Source organism: Caretta caretta, chromosome 4 (assembly GCF_965140235.1).
Source record: "Caretta caretta isolate rCarCar2 chromosome 4, rCarCar1.hap1, whole genome shotgun sequence".
NCBI classification, from domain to species: domain Eukaryota; kingdom Metazoa; phylum Chordata; order Testudines; family Cheloniidae; genus Caretta; species Caretta caretta.
In genome coordinates, this window is record NC_134209.1 from 66925965 (window position 1) to 66948152 (window position 22188).

The 22188-nt window shown below is 42.2% G+C and overlaps 1 protein-coding gene across 6 annotated transcripts in view; it reads right to left on the reverse strand.

Moving 5' to 3' along the window:
• The window catches only part of NR3C2 (nuclear receptor subfamily 3 group C member 2), a 276432-nt gene that overhangs the window by 14578 nt on the left and 239666 nt on the right, over positions 1-22188 (reverse strand). For all 6 annotated transcript variants that reach the window (XM_048846913.2, XM_048846911.2, XM_048846908.2 and 3 more), the window contains one exon: positions 4060-4190. In XM_048846913.2, coding sequence (XP_048702870.2) covers positions 4060-4190 — 131 coding nt within the window. The remainder of the gene's footprint in view (positions 1-4059; positions 4191-22188) is intronic.

Sequence of the window (22188 nt, forward strand, 5' to 3'; positions counted from 1 at the left end):
ATATAGTATCAAGGTGAAGTTATTAGAAACTGGAATTATTGCTGATCACAGAAAATATTCTATATGCATTATCAAAATCTTCATTTTATCCTACTTTCTTCCTCCCTATTAAAGTTACACAATGTAAATAAGCGGAATATCCCAAAACTGACAAAAAAAATTCTGTAGATTTTCAAAGGACATCATTGTCCATTTCAGACTGAACCAAGTAATTTAGTTTACCCAACAAGTTCTTGCAATGAACTCTTACAAACCCATTTGTTAATAGTCTAAGAAAAAGGTAGAATAATACATATTTATCTTACTGAAACAACTACCGCCACATTTCTATATGCAATTAAACTATTATTACTTTTCTATAGTTTCTCTCCCTTCACTGCTAATTACAAAAACAGGAGATCCACTTATTTATTCTACTCTGTTCTATCATATATAGTTTCTTATACCACTCTCACAATCATAGATAGTATCTGAGCACGTTCCAGCAGTGCATTAAGCAGCATAACTAATATCTGTCACTTGTGGTTTGTTCTTTCTCTCCTCTTGTTCCCAGGGAGAGAATTGTCCTGTGTCCCTGTTGAGGGGAGGAGACAGAAAGCCGGGTGCTGCTGAGCTCCACTTGGCACTGCACCTGGGAGAGGTTCTAGTATGGAGCTGGCTAAGAGCCGAAGGGTATGTTGACACTGCAGCTGGAAGTGAGCCTCCCACCCTAGGCAGACAGACTTATCCTAGCGAGTCTTGAGTTAGCATGCTAAAAGTAGCAGCATGGACATTGTGTCTTGGCCTGGAGCTTGGGCTCTTATACCTACGAGGTTGGAAGGGCTTGAGATCCCAATTTCCAGCCCAAGCCACAATGTCCACACTGCTATTTTTAGTGCATGAGCTCAAGCCCAGGCCAGGAAGCTCACTCCTAGCTGCAACGTAGACATGCCTGAAGTGGCCCCTGACCCAGGTCAGAGCAGCCCTAGACTTGCTCTCAGCTGCCAATAGCTCACAAGTAGAAACCAGGAAGAGCTGAAGTGCAGTGAGTCTGAAGGTTCCCCAGATGAGCACCCCACCCCAGAGCTGGTGCATCGGTGACCAGATAAAAGGAAGGCTGTGGGCTGTGAAAGTGGACTCCCTCACATACCACCAGGGGGTTGAGCCACCAGTGGAGAGAGGCAAGGACCCGCTCCAGGACAGTGACTACCATATACAGGCTGTCGCACCCCGAGCAGTAGACTGAGGTGAGCCATGCTTGGAACAGCCAGAGCTTGGCGTGCCAGGTCATGTACATGTGGCCAAGGAGACTCAGACATCCTCTTGCTGTCGAGGTTGAGAAGCTCTGAAGGCCCTGAATGATGCCCATGATAACTTGAAAATGGGAATCCGGTAGGAGGGCCCATGCCTGAACAGAGTCCAGGACCGCCCTGATGAACTCCATCCTCTGGGTCAGTTCTAGGGTTGACTTCGTTACGTTGAGGAGGAGACCCAGCTGTTGGAACATATACCTGACCAGGTGGAAGTGAGACTGCACCTGCTCTCTGGTGCGGCCCCGAAGCAACTGGTCATCGAGGTAAGGATACACTTGCACCTGCCATTGACGGAGGAAGGCAGCCATGACCGACATACACCTGGTAAACACCCGGGGGGCTGTGGAAAGGCCAAGTGGAATGGCCGTAAACTGGTAATGTTCGCGGTTGACCACAAAGCGCAGGAAGCGCCTGTGCACCGGATGAATTGCTATGTGGAAGTATGTGTCCTTCATGTTGAGGGCGGCATACCAGTCTCCAGGATCCAGGGAAGGGATAATGGTGCCCAGGGAGACTATGTGGAACTTCAACTTGTCCATGAATTTGTTGACCCCACGCAGGTCCAGAATGGGCCGGAGGCCCCCACTGGCCTTGGGGATTAGGAAATAATGGGAGTAAAACCCTTTGCCCCTTAATTCCCGCGGAACCTCCTCTATCACTCCCAGGGTAAGGAGTGCCAGAAACCTCCTGAATAAGGAGTTGCTTGTGAGAGGGGTCCCTGAAGAGGGACGGGGAAGGGGGTGAGAGGGCGGGAAGGATCAAAATTTGAGAGAGTATCCCGCTTCCACTGTGTGAAGGACCCAACGGTCCAAAGTTATTTGAGATCATGCATGGTGGAAATGGGATAAATGATTCAAAAAAGGTGGGGAAGGATCCTGCAGTAAGTCTGGTACACTGTCCTCAGGCGTCCCTTCAAAAGGCCGGCTTGGAACCAGACGATGGTTTGGTCGGGCCCTGGCCTTGTCCAGATGGAGGGTTGGAGGGCTTCCTCATGCCATTCCACCCCTGCCGCCTGTAAAAGTCCTGCCTTGGCCGAGGAGGGTAGGAGTGCTGTTGCGGCTGCTGGCGCTTGAAGTGCTTCCACTGGGTTGCTGGGGTGTGCATACCGAAGGACTTCATGGTCACCCTTGAGTCCTTAAGGCTATGCAACCTAGAGTCAGTCTGCTCCACGAACAGGCCCTCCCCATCAAAGGGCAAGTCCTGCAGCGTCTGCTGAACCTCAGGGGGCAGGTCAGAGGCTTTCAGCCAGGAGGTGCGCCTCATGGCAATCCTGGAGAACAAGGTACACACGGCCAAGTCCGCAGTGTCCAGTGAGGCCTGTAAAGAGGTCCATGCCACGGTCTTGCCCTCATCAACAAGAGCCCCAAACTCCTCCCTGGACTCCGGAGGCACAAGCTCCTTGAACTTCAGCACGGAGTTCCAGGAGGTAAAGTTGTAGCAGCTCAGGAGTGCCTGCTGATTGGCAATCTGGAGCTGGATCCCACCCGTAGAATACAACTTGCGGCCAAAGAAGTCCAGCTGCTGGCATCCTTTGACTTGTGCACAGGGGCCAGCTGTCCGTGCCTCTCCTTCTCGTTCATGGCCGCAATCACGAACAAGCAGGGCTGCGGGTGCGTGAACAAGTAGTCATACCCCTTCGAGGGGACAAAGTATTTACGTTCTACCCCCTTGGCCATAGGGGGAATGGAGGCCGGGGTCTGCCAGATGGTTTTGGCACCGGTCTGGATGGTCTTGATGAGAGGCAGGGCCACCCTTGATGGACCTTCTGGGGCCAAAATGTCCACCACCAAGTCCTCCAATTCCACCATCCTTCTCCGGGTTTCAGTGCCACTTCGGTTCTGGGCAGTGGGAGAGGTGCCGAGTTGATGTTGCTGGCTTCGGTGCTGGGGAGTGGTGGTGCATGGGTCTTGAGCAGAGTCCAACAGCAGCACCGCCTCCACTACCGCTGCCAGGTGCTGCGCACCGAAGAACTCGGTGCTGGGTCCTGCCATGCCGGTGGAGGCTGGGGAATAAGTGCCACCTCCATAAAGAGCTGCTTCAGGTGAAAGTCCCACTCATTTTTAGTCCGAGGACAAAATCCCTTGCACTTCTCAGCTTGGTGAGCCTCCCCCAGACACTTTAGACAAAAGTTATGCGGGTCGTCCCTTAGCATGGGCTTAGAGCAGGACCTGCAGGGCTTGAATCCCAGGGACTTGGGCACGAAGCCCTAAAGAAAAATAGTCAGGGTGGAGGGTAACCCCGCAACCTGACTGCCACTAATTAAAACAAAAACAAGAACTACCAACAAAAAAACAAACAAAGAACTATCTAACAAAGCTAGGGAAAATGTGAAGACCTTGCAGAGCAAGACGCCATAGTTCCAACGACTATCACGGGCGGTAAGAAGGAACTGAGGGGGCGCTAGGTCAGTTGGGTCATATATTGAGCGCCATGCAGGCACCACTCTAGGGGGCTCCACAGCCGACCCGACGGATGCTGCTAGGGGAAAATCTTTCCAACGGCCGTGCACGCAGCACACGCACACGTAATTGGAATGGATATGAGCAACACATTTCAAAGAACAACAGTTACAAAGGTGAGTAACCGTTTTTTCCTTGCTTTCCACCCCTTCTCTTGCAAACATATGAACCTCCAGGACAAAATTTGCTTCCTCTTTCGTTACTCCTGTAGTTAAATGCCTTGTATCATTTTATGAATTACAGGTGCTAAATCAATATGCCCTCTAACAATTAGCAAGTGTGCCAGGTAACAATAGGAGCTAACCTACCTGTGCTTAACAGCAGCAAAACTTTCATTATGGTATATTCTTCAAAACTAATCTGCAAGCGAACAAACTGTAGGCTGATCTGGTGCATCCCCTGGCACAGTTCAAACATTGCAGACTGACGCATCCTCTCCCTGCAAAGGAAAAACAGAACAGCAGCATGTGAGAATGCAAATGCATAAGAAAATCCAGAATGGCAACCCATGCATCAGGGAAGCCAAAGTGCAACCTTCCAGTGAAATGCAGCCAACAGAGTTCTACAATAAAGCCTGCCCCTCGTTCTTGTTTAGCAACAGATTTATGGCCTACAGAGACTGTATGTGCTCCATCTTATTGTGAGTGGCAACCTCTTCTATGTGCTCCAGGAATGAGAGAAAACAGAATGCAACCACTTTAAAACCAGCTGACCTTTCCAAATCCTGATCACTGCGTTCTGGCCTTGGAGGACCCAGAACAGAGTCCTTTTAAGCTAAGAGGCCCATCACGACCTAGGCACATAAGTCGATTTCACTGAACCAGGAATTTTCGTTAACTGGGCTTACTATAGGGTAAGCTGGGGTAATACTATACTAGTGGGGAAAAGCTACAGAAATAGAGAGAAATATAATTTGAAAACAAATTTGAGATTTAAATTTTGAAGATATTCGTAATAACACACTAGTAAAAAAAAATAAATACAAAATTAGGTTGTCAGTGTCCTTTCAATTTTTTCCTGGCTGAAGGCAACATTGACATGACGGTGTTCCAAAGGAGATGTATTGGCTGTGATATCTGAGCCCATGTTGTGTAATGTTTTGAATCAGTTACACAACTCTGCTCAGGGAATTGGCTAAGTATGAGTGTGTAGTGAGGGGAAGAAATACGGTAACAAGAGGAAGGATAAAGTATATGGTCAGTTTTACACAAAAATGAGGGGCAGTCGAGAGATTCTTTCAGCATACAGGTAGATGTCTTGACTTAGACAACATCATTTTGGATGGTGCTGTATTGTAAAAATACAACCAACAGTTTTAGGAAAGGAATGAGAAATGAGGCAAATGGCTTATAAAATTAAAATGAAATTCATGACCGCATGTTATCTCCTTCAAATCACTGATATATACCACGAAGGAGTTAGCAGCTTAATGCTGTGGACAGACATCTGGGTATTAAAGAGGATATCAGGACTAAATAATAGTGCATCAGCTATTCTGGATTTCTGTGTTGCTAGCTTTAGCATTCGTCCACCCCAAATAACTTCAGTTTCCAAAGCTGTTCTAACTATTTTCCTGGCAACATAGAAGGTCAAGCTACAAAGATAAATGTGTGCTACAATAAAAGTGAATCTGATAAATTATTTTCTAGTTATTGAAGTTTATGTTAGAGCTTAGTATAGTTCATTGAACTGCCTAAAGGAAACCATTTTTAAAGTGAACAATGAACTTTTAGGTATTTAGTCAAACTGTTGCAGTTCTGTTATATTAGAATACCAATGGCTGACAAAGCATATATATTTATGATGCCTTTATAAAGAAGAAAATGCCTTTTTGTAATCCCATGAGACGATCTGAAATGAGGAAGTTTATACAAACGAACCTCTTATTAACCAATTTTCTTTTCTATTTTAAGAGAAGTTACATAACAATATGTCAGCATACCACACCATATTAGAGATAAAAATTTCTTAGTCATAGTTTAAAACAAACAAATTCTACTTTCTCTTCATATCTCCAAGTAGCTCTTTTCTTAGGCAATCTCAGACTAAACTATCCTGTATTAAAATTTAAGACAGCGCTAATTAGAACTTTGCTGTGTTTAAGATACTATTGCAAGACAAAAAGGGTAAAAGTAAACAGCCATGAGGACCTGGATTGTTTGCCTCACTTGTAAAATTAGGATATAATATGGGTGTTGTCATAAATATAAAGGGAAGGGTAACCACCTTTCTGTATACAGTGCTATAAAATCCCTCCTGGCCAGAGGCAACATCCTGTTACCTGTAAAGGGTTAAGAAGCTTAGCTAACCTGGCTGGCACCTGACCCAAAGGACCAATAAGGGGACAAGATACTTTCAAATCTTGGGGCTGGGGGGGGGAGGCTTTTGTTTTGTGCTCTTTGTTTACGTGGTTGTTCTCTCTTGGGACTGAGAGACGCCAGACAGAAATCCATCTTCTCCAACCCATCCTAATCCAAGTCTCCAATATTGCAACCAGTATAGGTAAGCCAGGCAAGGCGGATTAGTTTATCTTTTGTTTTATGTGAATTTTCCCTGTGTTAAGAGGGAGGTTTATTCCTGTTTTCTGTAACTTTAGGGTTTTGCCCAGAGGGGGATCCTGTGCGTTTTGAATCTGAATACCCTGCAAAGTATTTTCCATCCTGATTTTACAGAGATGATTTTTACTTTTTTTTTTTTTTTTTTTTTTAAATAAAACCTTTCTTTTAAGAACCTGACTGATTTTTCCATTGTTCCAAGATCCAGGGGTTTGGGTCTTTGATGATTTTGTAACCAATCGGTCAGGATATTATTCTCAAGCCTCCCCAGGAAAGGGGGCATTTAGGGCTTGGGGGGATATTTTGGGGGAGACGTCTCCAAGTGGTCTCTTTCCCTGTTCTTTGTTTAAAACGCTTGGTGGTGGCAGCATACTGTTCAAGGACAAGGCAAAGTTTGTACCTTGGGGAAGCTTTTAACCTAAGCTGGTAAGAATAAGCTTAGGGGGTCTTTCATGCGAGTCCCCATATCTGTACCCTGGAGTTCAGAGTGGCGAAGGAACCCTGACAGGTGTATAATAGAGCACTATAATTGTTCAATGATCACTAGCCATTTTTTATTGATCAGCAACACTTTTCTCTACTTATTCAAAATATTTATTCACATAATACAGCAACTGGATTAAGTTCAACTAATTATTTGAACCAAAGAAAATGACTTTTCAAACATACTGTCAAGGTTCCTTCCCCACTCTGAACTCTAGGGTACAGAGGAAAGACCCCCTAAACTTAATCTTACCAGCTTAGATTAAAAACTTCCTCAAGGTACAAACTTTGCCTTGTCCTTGAACCCTATGCTGCCACCACCACCAGCGTGTTAAACAAAGAACCGGGAAAGAGCCCACTCGGAGATGTCTTCCTCCCAAAATATCCCCCCAAGCCCTACACCCCCTTTCCTGGGGAAGGCTTGATAAAAATCCTCACCAATTTGCATAGGTGAACACAGACCCAAACCCTTGGCTCTTAAGAACAATGAAAAAGCAATCAGGTTCTTAAAAGAAGAATTTTAATATCAGAAAAAGTAAAAGAATCACCTCTGTAAAATCAGGATGGTAAATACCTTACAGGGTAATCAGATTCAAAACATAGAGAATTCCTCTAGGCAAAACCTTAAGTTACAAAAAGACACAAAAACAGGAATATACATTCCATTCAGCACAACCTATTTTACCAGCCATTTAACAAAAGGAAATCTAATGCATTTCTAGCTAGATTACTTACTAACTTAACAGAAGTTCTGAGGAGTTATGAAGAGCATTCCTGATCTGTTCCTGGCAAAAGCATCCCACAGACAGAGAGACCCTTTGTCCCCACCTCCAGCTTTGAAAGTATCTTGTCTCCTCTTTGGTCATTTTGGTCACGTGCCAGCGAGATTATCTTAGCTTCTTAACCCTTTACAGGTGAAAGGGTTTTGCCTCTGGCCAGGAGGGATTTTATAGTTCTGTATACAGAAAGGTGGTTACTCTTCCCTTTATATTTATGACACATACAAACTGGTTGGTGAAAGAGAAGAATCACAGTGTATGCAAACAAAGACTTATTAAAGCTTCCTGGTGTTTTCTCTGTTTCCTTAGCAGATTTTTTTCTTCTTCTGAATGCTAAGAAAATGTTCTCCCCATTATTAGGTGTACTCTACATTCTCTCCTCTTTTCCACCCTCTTCTAGCTTAGTTACAAGTAGCATGCCATGTTATTTTTAATTTGCCATGATCCATCATGGACTAAGGATATGAAAAGGAACAGGAAAATCAAAAGGAAACATTTCCAACATTGAACACTGATTAGAATATTCTTAGACTTTCTCACTAGAAAAGCAAACAAGATCAACTGTTACTATTTATTAAGTATCGAAAGTACAGAATATGGAAAAAGACATAGTCACTGCCCCAAAGAGCTTACAATCTAAGACTGCAACATTTACTCTGATTGAGTATAATTTATTCATACAGCAATCCCTATGACTTGAATTGGACTATTCATGTGAGTAAGCTCTACACACAAGTAAGGATGTGCAGGATCAAGGCACAGAATATTAAATTAAAATAAATAGACATTTTTAAAACTATGGCAAAATGGGTCTACGTTCTAACATTTCCTCTTTTAGTATTGCAGTAATGGCTGAATCTTGATTCTCTGAGCTATTCCACCTGGCTGTCTGGCGACTGTTATACTATTGCTGCACTAGGATGCACATCAAGTATCTCAGCGCCTATAGCAATCACTCTTTAAAACTTTTCTGTTTTCCCTTAGATAGGCAATATTTCCTATAGTTTCCTATAATTTTAAAAGCAATACTTAACAAATGCTGTAAATACTAAGTTAATATTATTAAGTCACCAAACGCAATTAGGAATTTAAGGATGCCCATTCTATTCCCCGATGCCACAGAGCAATCCATAACTCTTTGGGGCTGTGAGGTGACATAGTTTGTGCATCAAGTCAAGAAAGCTCTGTATCAAGCTTCTGCAGAGGAGCAATGGGCAAAGGGAGAAATGAGGAAAAATGGTCCTTATGCTACCTGCCCACCCAGAAACTCCATAAGACAAAGCAGAAATTTGCATAGAATAGGAAAAAATGGGCCCAGTTCTGCCTTCACATACATGGGTGCAACCTCTGGGTGAAGTCAGTGGAAGATCTGCATGTGTATCTAAAGGGAACATTTCATTTATTTTTCACTATTAAATGTGCCTGTGCAAAATATAAAATCACAGATAATTTAATTCTAAAATAATACAATGCAATTTGAAAATCCAGTCCGGAACTCAAATCCCTCACCCCCAAACCCATATCATTAGGCAAAAAGCTGGGTAAATAGAGCCCTAGGGCCTAACCAACTGTTTCTGTTGGACTAGTAGGAAAGTAATATGTCCTACCATCCCATTCTGTCCACATCTAGGGGCTGTTTTTGCCCAAATCAATCTCCATTGTTGTGATAAGGCAAAAAGACTGAGGGAGTCCCTAAGGTAGCCAAAACCAAAAATACATAGGGATTTGTAGTTCAAAATCTATACCTTGAATTGCAATTCAAAATGAACAGGAAACCACTGTAGCTGAAGTAACTAAATGCCAAACAGCAAAGTGAGCATTACTGCATATTCAGTGCTAACTCAAGTTCCTAAGTGGAGCCCCAAGAAAAACTCACTGCAAGAAATGCAATGTGCAGGTGATGACAACATGGGTAAAAATTGTGAAGTCAGCTTCCAGAAGGAAGAGTTAAAAATCTCTCTGCCAAATGATGATGAAAAAAGCATTCCTGGCTACTAATGCTACTTGGGAATTTTATTCTCTCTCAGTTATATAGCTGACAATATTATTTAGATTAGACAAAACTAGAGAAGCATCTGGCGAACCAGCAGGAGAAACTAACAAAGCTCAGTGACTGGTCAGAACTATAGCTAATGAAATTCAGTGCATGTAAGGTTAGGGAAACTTCTAGAACCACAGATAAAATTATTTCTATCTACTCATATACATACCTGGGTTCTAAATTAACTGTAACGCCACAGGTAAAAGAGGAAGGACTCAGGATTTCATGACCACCATCACAACCATGAGATTATCCCTGGTGCTGAATGCTCAACCCATGCATCTGGTCACACTTTAGATCTGGTGTGCAGATTAAGGTGAGAGGACTGGATATTATACTGTTGGTTTCTGTGTTGAGTTTAAGGTGCTGGCTTTAACCTATAAATCACTCAATGGCCAGGACCTTCCTACCTGATAGGCTACCTGTCCCTGTGCTATACTGCTGCAGTCAGTCAGCCAAGGCCCAGCTTTGGAATTCACTCACCCCTAATCTGAAATTGCCCAAAACTGAATTAACAGTATTGAAAAGGGACCGAGTTCTCCTATTTATCCACTCTCCTAATACACACAAAAAAGGGATAATGATAGTAAAAGGTAACATTTAAAAATTACAAAATGAAATACATTTTTACACAATGCATATTAATGAGCCATAAGACACCTCTGAGGCCAAGAGCTTAGTAGGATTTTTTTAAAAAACAAATTTGTATGAATCATTAACTCATTATTAAGTAATAATTAACATTTACTAAGATAAAAGTTTTGTAAGGAAAGTAATTCCTCATACTTCAGGACATAAACCAACTACTAACTGCCTTGGGCTACCGAGAAACTTGAAATTCGCCTACAGGTGCCATGAAGTCAGATAAATATACTGATCCACATACACATAAATTATAGATTAGAATCGATGCAGGATCCTTCCCAATTTTAGCTTGATTTGCTTATACACAAGAAATGGACCATGCTGTAACACCCCAGACTTTACATCTAATATCACAAGTCACATCATTATGTATGAGTGAATGAAACATCTTGTGCTCAATGCTGTCTCTGGTTTCTTATTCCTCTACCCTCCCACCTCCTTTAACAGGGGCGGACCTTTTGACTGGACAGCAGGAAATGAAAGACGTCCAAAACTCATGAGTGCCAGGAATGGGGGGTGGGGGGGCGCTACTCCCCTGTATTCCTTATCTCCCTTTGGTTCTCTACTTAGTCGTTGGCTGGCTAAGAGGGGAAAGGGCCAGCTGATTGGCTTCCAAGTACCCCCCCACTACCTATTTAAAGTTGACCAGACTTTTCAAAAGCCTCTTAGGGTATGTCTACACTGCAACACCAAGTCTCAGAGCCTGGGTCAATTGACTTGCGCTCACAGGGCTACAAATAGCAGTGTAGATGTTCCTGCTCAGGCTGCAGCCTCAAACCTGGTAAGGAGGAAGGGTTTTGGAGCCCAGGCTCCAGTCCAGATATCTACACTGCTATTTTTAGCCTCACAGCACAAGTCCTGCAAGCCCAAGTCAATTGACCTGGGCTCTGAGATTTGGTGTCATGGGTTTGTCTTTGCAGGGTAGATGTACCTTTACTCTCCAGTTAGCTGCTCCACCCTCCGTTCCCTTAGTTGAAGATTAGAAGCTGTGAGGCTTATGATACTACGTCCCAGCTCCCAGCCTCTGACACTCCATCCCCCTGGTGTGTCCTTTGGCAGGGCGGGGGGTGTTACAACAGAACTGAGTCTAGGGTAGACTCTCTTCTGAGTTATTGTTTGGTTTGTGGTTAAAGTCCTGTGATCTGCGTTGGAACCAATTAAATGCTTAGTATTTGAAAGCATGAAAAGGGCAGCGTAGTGCTCCTCCCCAAGGTGTAATTAATACTCATTTAAACCCATCCCATGTGTCTGTCAGACATTTGCCTGTTTGGCCTAGTCAACACCAAAGAGTGTATTGAAACAGTTTGTACCTTTATTAGCATAAAAATGATCGGATTCTAAGCATACATATTGTTACAGTTGTTTTTTGTTTTGGGGTTGTTGGTTTTGGTTTTTTTTACATATTCTTTCTGGTTCTGTCATTGGTGTTTTTCTTTTATTGATGTATGTTTGCTTAAAGGAGAGGCATTTACTAGTTGCGATCTCGATTATTCATGATTGTTATTATTCATCTAGTCTCCTATCCACACTGTGCGCAGATACAGACTTATTTAGTTTACTTCCAGGAATTACTTGCAGATGATGTAACGTAGATAAGCTGAGGATAATGTTGCACAAAAAACTAGTTGCCAAATAGAGAAACAATGTGGGTAAGATAATATATTTTATTGGACCAATTTCTGTTGGTGAGAGAGATAAGCTCTCGAGATAGCCGGAGCAATTCTTCAGATCTGGGACAGGTACTGGGTACAGTTTTTAAAGGATGCCTTTTTGTCGCTAAGTGCTTCTTTTACTTGGTTGTTTAGCCATGGTGGCACTTTTTTGGTCCTCTTACTATGTTTTTTAATTTGGGGCATACATTTAATGTGAGTCTCTATTATGCTGTTTTTTAAAAGTTTCCATGCAGCTTGCAGGCTTTCTCACTTTTGTGACTGCACCTTTTAATTTCTGTTTAACTAGCTTCCTCATTTTTTACTCCTGGGGGAATTCTGTGTTATTGCACAAACGCAGAATTAATGTCCCTCACAGATCCCTCCCCGTAGAATAATTGATTCTGACAGGAAGGCGAAGGGAAGCCATGAGAGGGGTAACATTGCATTTACACCTTTCACCTACCAGGGGCTGATGTGGCACCAGAAAAGAGGGCAGTTGGCGCTAGGGCCGGAGCAGCCAGTCGTGGAGAAGGAGGTAGAAGCTGCCTTCCTCACAGAGCCCTGTCCATGGGGCCAGGTGAGAAGGCAAAGGATATAGGGGTGATGGACAGAGCAGGGCACACAGGGTTGCTGGGGGGGGGGAATCACACACTCTGGGGTTCAGAAGGTCTAGTCATGGGAGCATAGGAGTTATTGGGGTGACAACATTGAGCAAGTGGCTGAATGGGAGTGGGGTTGCAGGGCCATATGGGGACATGTGCAGATATGTCTGGCTGAATGGGGTGTGGGGGTGCAGGGACACAGCGGGACAGGGACAGATGTGCCTGACTGAATGGGAGAGGGTAGTGGTCAGCCAGGACAATCCTGCACTCTGCCAAAAAAACCCTGTTTCATACTCTCCCACCCATACCCCAAAACCCTCCAGGTTCACTCCTTACCTCCTTCCCAGCAATTATTTCCCTCTCCCTCAGCTCCTCCATACCCCTGATTCCTCCCAGCCTTTGCACTGCTTCTGAGGGTGTGGGAAATATAATTCATTTAAACTACAACACAGAAATGTTACTCAAAAATTCTGTATTAATATGCCTAGTAAAGAATCTATTTGTCAAAACATTTCCTGAATCTTTTTTGTTGTCTGTATTGTTACAGACATACTTGTTGATGGGTGTTTTGAAATAAATTACTAAAATAACTGAAACTGGCATGATTATATTATGTTATTTTGACAAATAAAATGCGCAGAATTTTAAAATACTTTGCGTAAAATTTTTAATCTTTTGCTATGGAATTCCCCCAGCAGTAATTTTGGGTAGTTCTGAAGTTAAATGCTACTGTGGTGGGCTTCTTTATTACTTTCCCCTCAGCTCCCACAAGGATGTTAAATTTAATTACATTCTGATCACTATAACCAAGAGGTTCAGCTATATTCACCTCTTGGACCAGATCCTGTGCTCCACTTAGGACCAAATCAAGAATTGCCTCTCCTTTTCTAGGTTCCAGCACGAGCTGCTCCAAGAAGCAGTCATTTATGGTTTATAGAAACTTTATCTCTGCATCCTTTATCTCTGCATCCTGATGCACCCAATCAATATGGGGATAGTTGAAATCCCCACTATTGAGTTTTCTACTTTTATAGCTTCCCTAATCTCCCAGAGCATTTTACAATCCCCATCACCACCCCGGTCAGGAGGACAGTAGTACATTCCTACTGCCATATTCGTATTATTCAAATATGGAATTTCTATCCAAAGCAGAAACTAAACAATAAAGGCAGATCCTCTAGTCCAGGGGTCGGCAACCTTTCAGAAGTGGTGTGCCGAGTCTTCATCTATTCACTCTAATTTAAGGTTTCACGTGCCAGTAATACATTTTAAAGTTTTTAGAAGGTCTCTTTCGATAAGTCTATAATATATAACTAAACTATTGTTGCATGTAAAGTAAGTAAGGTTTTTAAAATGTTTAAGAAGCTTCATTTAAAATTAAATTAAAACGCAGAGCCCCCCAGACCAGTGGCCAGGACCCAGGCAGTGTGAGTGCCACTGAAAATCAGTTTGCGCGCCGCTTTTGGCACACGTGCCATAGGTTGCCTACCTCTGCTCTACTCTAAAAGTATTGAAAAAAAAGTATTTGGTCAACATTTGGAATTCCACCGTGGGTTACACATGCACACCAGGCACCCGGAGTCAGAGAATTTGAAAGTAGTGTCTGTTGGTCCAGGCAAGCACTCTGGCTCACCTCGTGCCTCCTACCAGGGCGATAAAGGGCAGAGTGGACTGATGGCCTCTTCAGTTCCTTCTCATAAGATAAGATCTGAACCAGCAGGGAAAGAGGGTGGGAAGTAGAATACAGATAGGGACCACAAATCTCAAAGAACCTCCAGTTACAGGTAAGTAACCTCCTCTTCTTTTTCGAGGGACGGTCCCTGCTGTATTCCACTGTGGGCAACTGACAAGAAGCACTTAAATAGGAGGAAGGAATGAGGATGGTAGAGTTGAGCAGAGAACTGCTATCCCAAAAAAGGCATCAGCAGCCAAGTCCTGCACCAGGGCATAATGTCTCGGAGGGGTATGTCCTGAAGAGGTGCTATGATTGTTGCAAGAGCTCTTGTGGAATGAGCTTCTACCCCTATAGGCGGAGGGAAGTTTGAGAGCTGATAGCAGAATAAAGCTATGAACTATTTACAGCTGAATTAATGCTGTTTTTCAGAACAGCAGCAGAGCTGAGGACACTAAAGTTTCGGACCCGGACCATGCAGCAGTGAGAAGGAACTGAAGAAGCAGTCAAATGAGAGAATTCAGAGGTGGGTTCAATGGTAGGGGTTGGGCTGCAAGGCCCAACCCTGAATATAGGTTATTTGGCATGGAGGCCATTTTACATTGTCTTGGGTCCAAGAAGCTACCTGGTATTTTATAGGAGTTAGTCCCTCCACCCCCTCCCCCGCTTTTTAACTTTAAGTTATTAAAATTGCAGCTTTAAAATCCCTGCATATGTGTTTCATTCTCTTGCATGAATGAGTTCCAGTTTTTTCTTTCTTAGAAATGATGCTGATGCAAGCAGGTACCTATTACTTTATTTTCCTTTTCCACCCCAGTCCCTTTACTGTAAAATTATTGGTTTGGCCACTTAAATGTAAATATTCGGAAGAAGCTGTCACCAGTCAGAACTTTTGTTTATAAACAAAGAAAATATTTAACACAAGCAAAGGAACCAACATGTGTATGTACAAACCTAAGTAAATACATGATCTTATTAGTGTAAGCTGTGTCCTACCACCTCCCCCTACACACTGTATGCTGCTATCTCTGGTAGTGTTATAACTAAATTTAAACATTTTGGGTCAGGGACAATATCTTATTTATCTACAAAACACTCTGTTTGTATATGTGTATAAGCAACATATTAGTGTAATATATGCTTTTCTCCTAGTACTCTAAAATAACAACTTTGGTAATCTATGCAGTGCTTATAATGATAACAAGGTGCTATTTACAAAAAATGTAAACATAAATTGAACCAGTAGCCCACAAAGGTCTTATTAAATACAAGGCCAGATTTTCCAAGGTGTGCAGGGAAAAGTGCACAGCCAATTTTAGGTGTGCCTGAACTTCATATATGCAAAAGTGCAAGTGTGCTTTTAAAAATCTGGCCCATTACACTGTTATTACCAGGAATAAATTCATACCCAGATTGTGTGAATAAAGTAAACAACAACAAGCCCTCTAAGCTAAATGAATAGGCTTGGCATTGTACTTGAAGTTAAGTGAGTGAATTCTAAAAATTAGGGTTCTCTCCCGAGCAAGCCCTTCTGACAAACCTGGAGAATGAGCCCCAAGAACACACATTCACAGCGAATCACAGCTACCTTAAGGTCTCAGTTAAGTGCCCTCCCTGAAACCACATGCCTATCGGAGAAACTGGCAGCAGCCTATAGTTCTTTGGAAAACAAGAATTTCAGCTCCTAACCCTGTAACAGAAATTACCAAATGAATTGCTGGCTGCTGTTCCTCCTCTAGTTTTCAAGGAAATAGACATAAGATCAGCAACATCTTGCTTGGCTCAAAAGAAGGTAAAATTCTTAAACTAGTTATTATTCTGAACCACTTGCGCATGGGATTGTGTTCACCAATCAAATGTCTGTTTCTATGCAAATAAAAAAGGAGTAGCAGGCAGCTGCTGAAGAGTTAGAATGCTTGTTAATTCCAGCTGCTGACTGCCAGTTGCCTTTTCTGCTACTATTTTAATGGAAATGGACATTGCTTGGGCAAAATGAAGATAAGTGCTTTAAAATAATGACTTTTACAATAGAATCATAGAATATCAGGGTTGGAAGGGACCCCAGAAGGTCATCTAGTCCAACCCCCTGCTCGAAGCAGGACCAATTCCCAGTTAAATCATCCCAGCCAGGGCTTTGTCAAGCCTGACCTTAAAAACCTCTAAGGAAGGAGATTCTACCACCTCCCTAGGTAACGCATTCCAGTGTTTCACCACCCTCCTAGTGAAAAAGTTTTTCCTAATATCCAATCTAAAACTCCCCCACTGCAGCTTGAGACCATTACTCCTCGTTCTGTCATCTGCTACCATTGAGAACAGTCTAGAGCCATCCTCTTTGGAACCCCCTTTCAGGTAGTTGAAAGCAGCTATCAAATCCCCCCTCATTCTTCTCTTCTGCAGGCTAAACAATCCCAGCTCCCTCAGCCTCTCCTCATAAGTCATGTGTTCTAGACCCCTAATCATTTTTGTTGCCCTTCGCTGGACTCTCTCCAATTTATCCACATCCTCCTTGTAGTGTGGGGCCCAAAACTGGACACAGTACTCCAGATGAGGTCTCACCAATGTCGAATAGAGGGGAACAATCACGTCCCTCGATCTGCTCGCTATGCCCCTACTTATACATCCCAAAATGCCATTGGCCTTCTTGGCAACAAGGGCACACTGCTGACTCATATCCAGCTTCTCGTCCACTGTCACCCCTAGGTCCTTTTCCGCAGAACTGCTGCCTAGCCATTCGGCCCCTAGTCTGTAGCGGTGCATTGGATTCTTTCGTCCTAAGTGCAGGACCCTGCACTTATCCTTATTGAACCTCATCAGATTTCTTTTGGCCCAATCCTCCAATTTGTCTAGGTCCTTCTGTATCCTATCCCTCCCCTCCAGCGTATCTACCACTCCTCCCAGTTTAGTATCATCCGCAAATTTGCTGAGAGTGCAATCTACACCATCCTCCAGATCATTTATGAAGATATTGAACAAAACCGGCCCCAGGACCGACCCCTTCACGTTCAGGCTTCTGTTTTTATGAAAAGGAGGGGAAGCACAGCCCACTGTCAGGAACTGCTGGTGCAGTGGAAGGGCCAGCCAGAGTGGGACTGGGGTGTCCAGACTTTACACATGGCTAGCATTGCCAGCAGCACCAGTCTCCCCAAAAGGGACCACCCTTGCTAGCCAGCTGTGAGTGGAAAGGAATGCTGTACCCTCTTCCAAAATAGTGGAGTTCCATATGGAAGGTGCTCTCCCAGGAAGTCTTCTGGAACAGCCAGCTAAAATTCCTGGGCTTTGTTGCAGCATAGCCCCTTCATACCCATCCAGCATGGGCTGTGACTTTAAGCCACGATCAGCCATGGACTATAGGAAAAAAAATACATTCCCCTGATTTTAAATGAATCTGTCTTCAATGTAGTACGGTTATACCACCATATTAATAATACATTAAGTTTCCCCCTGGAGAAGGTAAAGATATTTGTTCTACAGTGCTAAGAACTGCTAAGGATCACATCAATTTATATGTAACATCACATCACTTTCCATTTTTAAAGCATATTAAATCTGATAAAACTCACATTAGGATTCACATTAAAATAATTAAAATAATCCAATTATTTAAACCTAAAAATTTGTGATAATAAAAGCATACATATGACTAATAAAATCAAATGTCTGACATAAGTAACAATTAAGTATGCAGTTAATGGGAATCGAAGTAGAAGACATGAAAGCACTAATCTTCCCTTCAGTTTATATTCTACTATGGTAAAGGTTCCACATTAAAAATAAAATTACACAAATATTTTCTTCTTATCCAAACTTTTACTTTTGCAGTGCTACATTCAATAATAATAGAAATGTGCCCCTGAACATCACAATGCATACTGGCTCCCCTAGGGTATATAGTCAGTAAAACAGCATTTTGTATCCATTTACATGTCCATCACACAACTACACACAGTCTCCCAAAGTGGCAAAAGTACTGGTTACACTCTCCTGTTCAGTAGTGAAGAAAAACAATTTTCTCCCCCTCACTCCAAACAGCCTCAAAGATAAGGAGGTTTTGCCTGGGCAGGCAGCGGAACGAAGACCCTTGGGCTGCCTTAAAGAGGGTCTTGCTTTTCCCTCCTCCCCATGGCAGCCCCTCAATCCTCACTCAAGCCGTGCCAGGGGCTCTGTGCATACCCCTCTCCCCCCACCATTCCTATTTCTTTTCTTTCTGCCTAGGAAAGAAGTCATTTAATGTGTCAACATTTTAAACTCTACTGGGTAAATGGACAAAGATGATCTGGGGGAATCATCTGATAACTATTATGCTGGAAAGTGCTTGTGGATGCCATCACCAGTTCTTTGATCTGTAGGCAGTTACAGACCTGGTTGAAGCTGCTGGCTCTGCTAACCAGAGGCCAAGGGCTCCATGTGTGCCCTCATTTTCCCCTTTCTGGTTTTTCCAGTTTCCCCTGAAATCAGTAAGGTTTTCTGCTCATTGATGTCTAGAACATTCTGTGAAATTTGGAATCAATCGGCGGTGGCATTCAAAAGTTACTGCATTTACAGACAAACAAAGACAAACACAGAAATGCCATCTAGTTGAGTGCAGGGCCTTGCTTTGCTTGACCAATAACTATTCTCGAAGACCATCCAGTGAAATAAAACCTACAGAGCAACTGCTGCTTGTTGCATTTTTATAGCAGTATCAGATATAAATCTGCAGGTTTCCTTTTTGTGTACTCCATTAGAATGACACTGGTTTTTGTACACTATACAAAACTAAATGCTTTGATACACTTATCTCAGAAAGCAAAGGAGTACTTGTGGCACCTTAGAGACTAACAAATTTATTTGAGCATAAGCTTTCGTGAGCTACAGCTCACTTCATCTCAGAAAGTGGCCTGAACTGATCTTTAAGGAAAGTAAAGAATTAACATGTATACCAATGTCACTGATAAAGCTGTGCATGTCCACACCCACTTCTCATTGCACCGACCGTTCAGATTTCATGAGCTCAAGTCCTCTCTTGACAGGAGATATATGCAAGCACATAAATATGGACAGAAACATGCTTGCTGATTTTCTAACAGATCAGTGATCACAGGTTTAGCCTTTTATTAGCAAAGTATGAATATTATCAAACTGATAACGAGAAGTGTCTAGACAATAAAGGAAAGAAAAGGGGACTTAATGACTATTAGATTTAAAAGATTACAAGATTGTCCTAAAATTAGACACTATTGGATTAATAGCTTGAAATCTAGACTAGTATCAGTACTGTCAGGGTTATATTCAACCCCATGCAAAATGCTGAATGGAATAGTAATTGTTTAAACACTTTGATAGACATTCAAAATCTAAGGAATCATCTTTTGTCCTCCCAAATATGTATAGTCAAAACATCTCTGGCGCTCTTAAATATGCGTCTTATTTAGTTGCATTTATCCTCCTTACTGTTACTATAGGAATCAGAATACCAGGAAGAATTATAGGCTTCAACATCTAAAGGTCACACAGAGGTAGTTGTATTCTTACAGCATGTTATGCAACACTAATCCTAATGGTCTCAGGTTCCACGAGTATTCTGTGAGAGGATGTTAGGGACGTAATAAAAAGACAATGTATGTTCTGTTTACTAAGAAAATATGTAAAATTAATAAAATTCAGATTTAAAATAAAATCATAGCTACAGTTAAATTCCTATTTACTAGCTTTTAATTTAAAAATTCTGAAGTTCCTTAGTATTGCCAAATCCTCTGCTCAGTCACATAATCTTGTCACTGTTAGTTCAAGAGCTACCTTGGCAGCTCCTGAAATCTGAAACAAGCTTTTCTGCATCACTCCACTTCATCTGCTCACTATCCATTTTCAAATCTCATCTGAAAAATGCTTCTAATTCCTCTCTTACTTCACTTTGCAATTGTGGGAGCCACAAAGCGTTTAGTACAAAGGATGCTATACAAAATTAAGTTATAGTTTATTGAAATTTAGTGTTCTGCTTTAGATTGAGGCCTGAGCTTTGTTTATGGAAATGAATGTATTGTTTTTTATATGGACAAGAGTTAAATTTATATAATGCAAAAATATTTCACAACCACTCAGAACAATGGCTAACAGTGTGATATATTGTCTGAAGCCAAAGACTAAAGGGATTACTACTCACTAGAAATAATTTTTTCATTCAAATGTCAATAAATTGGCTAATAATTTCTTTTTATCATCAATTTAAAATACCAACTGGAATAGAATGTTTTACTGTACCCTTAAAAATGTATGTCAACACTAATTATGCTGCAGCTTCAGTTATCTTCTGATGAGTCTTTCTTATTGTAACTGACTGAACATGTGAACTAACAGCAGAGTTCCATTGGTGGAATTGGAAATGACAGATATCTTTGATAAATATTAGTGAAAATTATATTTTTAGTTTCTTCTCTTCAACTTCACTTTAACTTTTCAATTTTTTCGTGAACTGAGCACACCTCCTGGTCCCTCTGTGGCATCTAGAGGTATTTTTATTGGACAAACCCTCAAGTCTTTGCTCAGGCAAAATTATCCTTGAATGAATTTAGTAAATAGACAGAACTGAATTAAAATTTTAAGATCTGGCCCATTAACTTTTATATACCCATGATTTTTACAGTACTCTTTTTATTTCCTACAGTACAGCTGAAAACCAAAAAAGCATCAGAGGAGCAAGGAAAAGTGTAGTGTATTTTATTAGTTATAGCTACTAATACATTGTGTTTATACAGTATTGTTTCAATGCTGCTACATTATACTTCTATAATGTCTTTTATAAGAGTGTCAGAGCATTTTCCCAACTCTAATGAAGCCTCTCAATGTTCCTGTGATGTAAATTATTATGCCCATTTTACAGATGGACGAAACAGAGACTTTGGGTAAAATTTTCAAAAGTGCTAAAATGACTTATGAGTCTACATCCAAGGTCCAGATCCTCAAAGATAGTTAGGCATCTAACTCCCATTAAAACCCATGGGAGCTAGGTACCTAAGTACCTATGAGGCTCTGGATCAAAGTCTTAGGCTCCTAATGGCCGAATCCACAATGTGATTTAGGAATTGCAATATTCTGTGTTACAAGGCTTAACTTTTAGGGACCCTGCTGCTCACTGGAATTCTCAGCCCTGAGTAAGGCTCCCTATATAATATCTCAGGAAACTTAGGTAGCTAGAATGAGTTTCTCAGAAGTCAGCATGCTGAGTAATGAGTTGCCTAAGCCAGCCAGTAAAAAATGCTGAGGAGAGAGGCAGAACCTAAGACCCATCTGTCAAAGGGAACTATGTGCCTATCCATTCAGGATTCACAGCCATGAACCCTCTCCTCAAGTTGGGTGCCTAAGCCAGGCCAGCACTTTCTTGAGAGAGACAGACAAACAGATCGATCCACTTTCCCACCTCATTCTATCCAACTGCCAGGGCATTCACCTAGAATATGGTAGACCTGTTTTCAAATCCCAGCTTCAAATGACCTGATTTGGAGTAAGGAATTGAACTTGGTCTCCCACATCCCACCTGGTGCCCTGACTACTTAGCTATAGAGTCAAGCTCTCACTTTCCCTCTCTAGCCCAAAATATATTTAATCATTTAATACAGCTTCCCAAAACCCAGATGAGTGCCCTAACCATTGGGCTACTGGGTATCCTGGAGATGTTCCCCCCTGCCCCGAGTAGGTGTGCTCTCAGAATGGCTACCAGATTGGGCCCTGCAGGTGAGATAGGGGGTGGAATGCATATTTCAAGAATGCTGCTGGGGCATACCGTGAGCTAGGGTGCCAAGCAGCTCGGCAGCATCAGGCTGACTCCCTTTGTGGATCTAGCCCCTAAGTCACTTGGGTGCTTTTGAAAATGTGACCTCTCGTCTATGGTGGGAAAATGCATCATAATAGCTTCACTACACGTAAGTACTATGGCCAGCTGAAAGGCATGCTACTGATACTGCACCGCACGCATCATTTATTCTCTCTACATATTACATATACAATGATTTCCATTTAAGTCAACATTTACCAA